Genomic DNA, 6945 nt, shown 5'->3' with positions numbered 1-6945 from the left:
AGTCCCCGGGAGGACCCCTGGGAGCGGCCGGCCGTTTCCTGGCGCGGGGAGCCCAGGGGTGACTTCGAAAGCGATTATTTGCGGGTGGTGGTGTTAAAAAAAAGCGTTTTGTGGGCAGAAGCATGGTGGCAGGGGTTGGTGTGAGCCACTGGGTAGCTCCAGGGGGCGGAGGGACGCCGTGTGAGCTTAGTGGTGCCAGGGAGAAAGGTGGCGGCTTTTACTCCCCTCCGGGTTTCATCTGCTGCTGCCTTTCCTTACGTGGGACTTCAGGTGGTCCTGCAGATGACAGTAATCCCGGGGAAGCCGTGGAGGCTTCACTTCAAGGCGTGCTTTTGGCTTTGCTGGAATGGGGCGTCGATCGGTCCCTCCCTGCCACCCCACTGTATAGAAAGGAAACAGGAGTTTCTTTGTTCGTGGCGCTGGGTGTTCCTGATATGGATGGGCTGGTTCTGGCAAAGGAGCGCCTGTGTGCAAAGGGACAAAACTGGCGTACAGTAATGTCTGCACTGTAACCATTTTTCTCTAATTTGGAAATGTAGTGCTTGAGTTTTACAGTTGCTATGTACAGATTTTACATAACGTAATATTTGTACTTACTGTAAAACTCTCCTTAATGCAGTGTAGCTTGGCAATACTGGGGAGAGGAATAGGCCCGTTGAAAGGTTTAAATTCAGCTTCTCTGGATTAACAATGAAGGCAAGCATTTGACATATGGGCTAGACAGCATCTTTAGTGGTACAAGAGGCCATTCTTTTTTTTTTTTTTTTGCTCCTCGTCTTCCTAGTATCCTGAAATGTGCTGTGGGAGTCCTTGGAGATCTTTAACCTCCCATAAGAAATCATACATGAGTATGGTTATTTTAAAGTGGTGGTATGTTGTGCTGATAGCTTTTTGCAAAAAGCTAAACTTGTTTGTTCTTAATAACTTCTAGGTTTTTTTTTTAAAACAAATTGTTTATCATCTGCAGTTTTGAACAACTTTAGAGCACTAAAATATTAACTTGATGTTAAGTTAAAAAAATGTAAATTAATGTCCCGGAATCTTAACTGCTAATGTTTCCTAAAAATCTCAGCTTCGTCTTTCACCTTGTGTAGGCTATTCTGGTGGTAATGATAGTCAAATTAATAAGCTTTAAATTGCTCAAAGCTTATTATCTTACACTTGCATCTGAATGGATGCCTCTTGAAGCTTATGTGTGTCTGTTGCCTAGGTCTGACTGTAGGATTAGGATTAAATCACTGACATGGGCAGAAGAAGGAATAAAATGTTGTGTCGGAGGCCTATTGTAATAGAAGATGAATGATATGTATTGATAACTGTAGTTAAAATTTCCATAGCGAAACTACTATACAGCATCAGACTATTACCACAAAGAAAAAAACCCCTCTTATTATTTCTTGCAGGTTACTTACATTATGCTTCTGATAGAATTGCTACATCTCACTTTTAGTAGCTTTTATTGTTGGTTGGTTTTTAAGTTAGGGGTGATGACACTGGAATGATAGTGGTAAATGTCAGTTTTAAACTGACATTTTAGACATGCTTGTTTGAAAATACAGCATGGCAATTGTTTTTGTAATGTTTCTAGGATTTTCTTAAGCATTTCTGTAGCCCGCAAAAACAAATAATTTGAGGCTCGAATCCAGTATTTTTCCAGGGATGTCTGTTCTCAGGGATGTCAGATTTAGAAGAATGAGTGGACTTGCAGACCTTTGCGCTTGACAGAGTATTCAGTTTATTACACTGATTTCTTCATGCTGTTCAGTTTGTTACAGTAGTTTATGCAGCGAGATTAGACTTTGTGCTATCATTTCAAATGACTTAATATTCATCTTAACTTGAAAATATTTTGGGTTTTTTTAATGTAGCCTAAACTATACAAGTCCATTATTGAAGATGTGGTCGAAGGTGTGCGGGATCTCTTTGCAGAAGAGGGTTTAGAGGAACAGGTTCTGAAAGACTTGAAGCAGGTTTGTTGGGTTCCCCTGCATTAACAGAAGTTGTGTATTTGTTTTCTTTTGAGATGATGTACTTGTCCTTTTCTTTGCTCTCCAAAACATGCGAACTTTTGCCCTAACTTAAGAGTTAGAAATATCCTGCGAATGATCTATTTGGCTGCTGGAAGTCAAACTTCAGTAGTGATTGTTACCATGTTTATTGGATAGAATCAGTCAGTTTACTTTTGGAAAAACTAGGAATACCTGGTTATCGTTTTAGATGTGGGTTATTTTTAAAACTGATATCTGTTGACCTTAATAATCTTTCTGCAGCTTTGGGAAACCAAGGTGATGCAGTCTAAAGCAACAGAAGGCTTCTTCAGACATAGCCACCATTCTCCACAGTTTACCCTGCAGTTGCCGCACAATTTCCACCGCGTTCTGCAGGCTTCAGCAGGTCAGATGTTGTTGAACACAACAGATGCAATTTAAGAATAGCTCAGGGATTCAAGAATCTTTTTGGAAGACTCAAAGGTGCTGCAGTAATCTTGGTTTGTGATGCTTATGTATATATCTAGCGTGATGGGGAACAGTGATTATTTGAAAGCAGAATTGATAAACTAATGCAATTATGTCTATGTGCTCTTGATCTGCTGCTTATTTCCAGTAGCAAAACGTGAAGAGAATTTTAGCTTCGCCTGCAGTCCAGAAGTGTAGCCCTTCAATTGCAAATTGCCAGTAGGGTTGAGATTTCACTTCCCCTTTTACTGTGTGGCATGATGTGTGCTGAGGTTATATGGCATGTTTGTGCCGTGCAGCTCTGCTGTCATGTTGGAGTTTAATCTGGTTCTGCACTTGTTAAAATGTAAGGCCTTGCTTAAACAGAAGAGTGGGAGTTTTGGGGGAGTTTTTTTGTTTTGTCTTTCAGTGAGTTTTCCTAAAAGCAGTATTCCCGTTGCACAGAAGTAGTTGACTTTCACACAGACTCTGACATCAGGACCTATTCTTCTCAATTAAATCCAGCTGACCACTGTGGTTATGTTATGGTGGAGTGTAATGCTCAGCTGAGGCTTCTCCCAATGTGAGAGGCCATTAGGACCTTTCCCCACAAAGGCCAAAAAACATGTGAGATGATGTAATGAAAACCTGTGTCGTAGTGCACTTCAAGGTTGGGCAGCCAGTCTTCATCTGTTTTTTTACAATCTTAATAGTTGAATGGATGGTTTTGGAGACACGTTTTATTTATTCCATGTGGTTAAAGGGAATATACTTTTTGGTTTGTTTGCTATTGGAGGCTTTATATTTAATCTCTACCTTGTTACTCCTAATTTTTGCAAGGGCAATACTAAGGCAAAACAATCTGTTGAAGCCAGTGAACTTTTTTTTTTAATGGGATTCAAATTGTTCTATGGCTAGAGATTTTCAGAGTAGTTAGGGCTACCTAAATTGTTTGCTTCTTGAAGCCTGTGAAAGTTTTCCCTTTGGCTTATCTTCTCCCACTGAAGTCCGTATTGAGTGCTTTTGAAAATCCCACCCTACTGTTCCTCCTGTTAGCACCATTGGATTTGCTCTGGTGCAGAAAGATACTTGCACATTTGCCTCATGTTGACCAGGCAGTGCATTTTACTGATGTGTCCTTGGTCATGTTAAAATGGTAGCACTGCACATCTGTCCTTCTAGTTGATGTAATAAATAGAAGTGGCATGCTTAATTTTTGCAGTGCAATTTAAACAGATCAAATAGTTCAATAGAAATATTTTTAAAACAAAAAAAAATCTCCAAGACCAGCTTTTAGTAAAATGTAAGTTTTATAAATTCAGGGTATAACCCCTCCCCCCTGAGTACAGCGTAAGCTTGAAGCAACATAAAGGGAAGTGTATTCAAGAGCCTTAGCTAGATGTGCACGCTTGTTTGATCTAATGAGTATGAACTGAAGTTAGATTGCTTTAGTTTCAGCAGTGCTTGCTGTAAATTACTGAAAGATCTACTGTGTCTGAGAAATTAATGTTTTTGTAAAGTGTTTGTTTTTTTTCCCCCCCCCTTGGTATAGCTTCTTTAGTCATCCCAACTGGCAGAGGTTTTCAGCATTTCACGGCAGCAGACCTGGTATGTAGCTGCAGTGACACTTTATGTCCATTTTGATTATTCTGGATTCTAAATGATAAAGTTTGTCAGTTGTTAATAGGCTTATGGGGAGGCAAGTGTTAAATATTTTCCATGTATAGATGCTTTAGGATAGCATTTAGGGACCAAAAAAGTAGCATTTCTCATGACAGTTTCATCTGTCCAATGTGGTCTAGTAGGCAAGGGAGCAGGAGTTCTGCTGAGAGAAAATCAACAGCTGAAGAAACTCAGTGTTGTTACTTCTAGCTTTTTTTTTTTTTTAATGAAACCCATAAAAAAGTTAAGAGTCTGCAGAGGGAGAGCTGTACCTCTGCTGCTTCTGTTCGAGCAGTGGAAGGGGATGGGGATCTACCAGTTGGTTTTGCAATCAGTGCAGCCGGAAGTGTGTTGGAAGACACGGCTGCATGTATTTAGCCCATAGAACGGAGGTGTAGTGGAAGTGCACACCTACAGATCCTTATTTATTTATTTTTTATTATTACTGGGTGTTAAAATAATGCATGGTTGGGAAATGGCTAGCACTAGTGAGGCTGGGTGCAGCATTATCTGCAAGGCATAGAAATCATCGCTGAGAAAGTGTTTTTGGAGTTGACAGGTTCTGAACTCTGGGCATGGCAAAATTTGTTTGGCGAGGGGGAGGGGTATTAATTGTCAGAGCTTGATGGACTTACTGAGTGCCTCCTGAGCCTTAAACTAACTAGCTTGCCAAGCTGAAATATAATATTGGGAAGGTGTTTGCGTAACATGCAAGTTTCCCGATTTAAAATTTGGATTTCCCCAAACCAGCTAGTTTGAAAGGGAGCCTTATATCCAACTCTGCTTTCCAGGAGAAAAAGAGAATGTGAAGTGACTTCATGGGCCTAGGCAAGGAATCTGTGCTGTGTCAAGTTGTACATAAGCTTAGGTAAAAGTGGTTCTGAGCGGAAGAATACCTTTCTGGATGGTGTGTACATTGAGGGGGTACAGAAAAGTGTTCTGTTAACGAAAAGGGAATGTGATAACTGGAAAGTAGGAAACACTTAGGGCAAGTCATTATCCTGTCAATATAGAATACTCTTTATCTGTCTAAATCTCAGAAGTCTGAAGCAACTCTTCAGTAAAGATGATTACAAAAAGGCCCTCATCAATGTTTCATCTGGATGTGTTACGTGTGACATTCAAGGCCCTAGGAGATAAAGTATGCGCTATTTCTTAATAAAGCTTTTGTGTATCTAGGGTGCTTCACGAGCGGGTGCAACTCTTACTCTCCCTTCGGGTATTGCTTATCCTATACATGTACCAGCTGGAGTGACGCTACAGACAGCATCTGGTAAGATTAAAGAAGAGATGTAAAATGTTACAGTGCATTGACTGTATGTGGATATTGAAAGATGGTCCTGAGTACAGTAGATAAAACAAATGTGGTTAAAGTGTAGGTGGGTAGAGCCAGTTATCCTCCTCTTCCTTTGTAGTTTGTGTTTGTAATTACTGCATGGGGGAAGTAATTACGTTGATTAGTTAGTGTGTCAGTTGTGTACACTTGCAAGATCAGTTAACATGGGCTGCCAGGTGATGCCATTTTTTTGTTTTACAACTGCTCGCAAATATATTCCTTTGTCAGTCCAGACATAGGTATCTCCTCCTCCTATATGAGGGACAATCTTCCATGTTTTAAAAAGGTAAAGACATTCTGGCGCTTCAGAATCAAATTGATTTCTTACTCCAATAAAATCCAACCATCCATTAACCTTTTTGCTCACACTCTTTTGCTGATAAAACTGCCTGTACTGCTTGTACAAAAATGTGCTTGTACTCCTTAGGGTGTGATGTGGAAGGCTTATTTCAGTCATAGATTGACTCTTTCCTCAAACAGCTGTTCTTCTTTGATGAGAACTAATGTCACTAGATATCTATTTCAGGTATAATTCCTAAGGTTTTGAGACCTATAGGCTGGTATCAGTGACTCTGGGTGTGTAAGCATGTGTGTGGGGAAAAGAATAATTAAATGAAATTGGGAACTTAGCTCTGGCATCTTAGTTCTAACCTGATAATAACTTTAACGACTCTGTATTTGGAGTGGTTTTCATACAATGAGAGGATTGATAAACTAAGTCTGGTTTGTGGTTTTGTTTTTTTTTTTAAACTAAACTGTGAGCGCTTTTTTTTTTTAGCAGCGATACCTAAATGTCCTTAAAGGACTGAACTGTCCCTGTAGATATGGAATAGTTTACTGTTTCATCTTGTATTCCTTAGTTTCTGAAATGACATGGAAGTAAATTTAAAACAGGATTTTCCTTTTTTGTTTTTTTTTAATCCAAAGCCAAAAACGGGTATTAAACATGATGGTCTGGATGGAAGCTCTGACTCAGCCTCTGAATGCTTATTTTTCAAAGGCTGAAATTGTGCTTGGGGAAAGTACTGCTTTGTAAACATCCTGTCTCTCAGTTTGCCTGAGTATTTGCTATTGATTATTAGTGGTAACAGGACAGTGGCCTGGATGAACCTGTAGTTTAACCTGCTGAAGCAGTTTTTTAACTCTTCTCTTTGTAGGGCACCTTTATAAGGTAAATGTGCCTGTTATGGTTACACAGGCCCCAGGAGATGCAAGTATTCTACATCGGGGCAACCTTCAGTTCTGCAAGCCAACATTGCCAGTGTTGCACAGGTGAACGCATCTTCTGCCCAGGCAGCTGCTGAAACATTGCAACCCCAGGAGACTGCTGTCCAACAGACCATGGTATTTCAACCAAATGTCATGGAAAAAACGCACCTGGAGAACTGTGCCAATACTACGTTGGTCCAGCAGCCTTCTGTGAGTCAGCAGCAACTTGTGACTAATGCAGTGTTGAATCAGCATGCAGACTCAACAGAAAAATCTCAGCATGGCAATCTTCATACAGCTGTG

General features: G+C 40.3%; 1 protein-coding gene across 1 annotated transcript in view; it reads left to right on the top strand.

Annotated features, from left to right (window-relative positions):
- Nucleotides 1–122: 122 nt before the first annotated feature.
- Nucleotides 123–6945, top strand: part of GTF2A1L (general transcription factor IIA, 1-like) — an 11889-nt gene continuing 5066 nt past the window's right edge. Inside the window, 7 exon segments of the mRNA XM_009333678.1 lie at nucleotides 123–494; nucleotides 1869–1970; nucleotides 2271–2394; nucleotides 3988–4043; nucleotides 5277–5370; nucleotides 6591–6656; nucleotides 6659–6945. The exon segment at nucleotides 6659–6945 is cut by the window's right edge and continues 210 nt beyond it. Of these exon segments, the coding sequence (XP_009331953.1) occupies nucleotides 123–494; nucleotides 1869–1970; nucleotides 2271–2394; nucleotides 3988–4043; nucleotides 5277–5370; nucleotides 6591–6656; nucleotides 6659–6945 (1101 nt within the window).

This window comes from Pygoscelis adeliae, unplaced genomic scaffold (genome assembly GCF_000699105.1).
Source record: "Pygoscelis adeliae isolate BGI_AS28 unplaced genomic scaffold, ASM69910v1 Scaffold1, whole genome shotgun sequence".
NCBI classification, from domain to species: domain Eukaryota; kingdom Metazoa; phylum Chordata; class Aves; order Sphenisciformes; family Spheniscidae; genus Pygoscelis; species Pygoscelis adeliae.
Note: the sequence above shows the minus strand (reverse complement) of the source record. Positions and strands in the feature narration are given on the sequence as shown.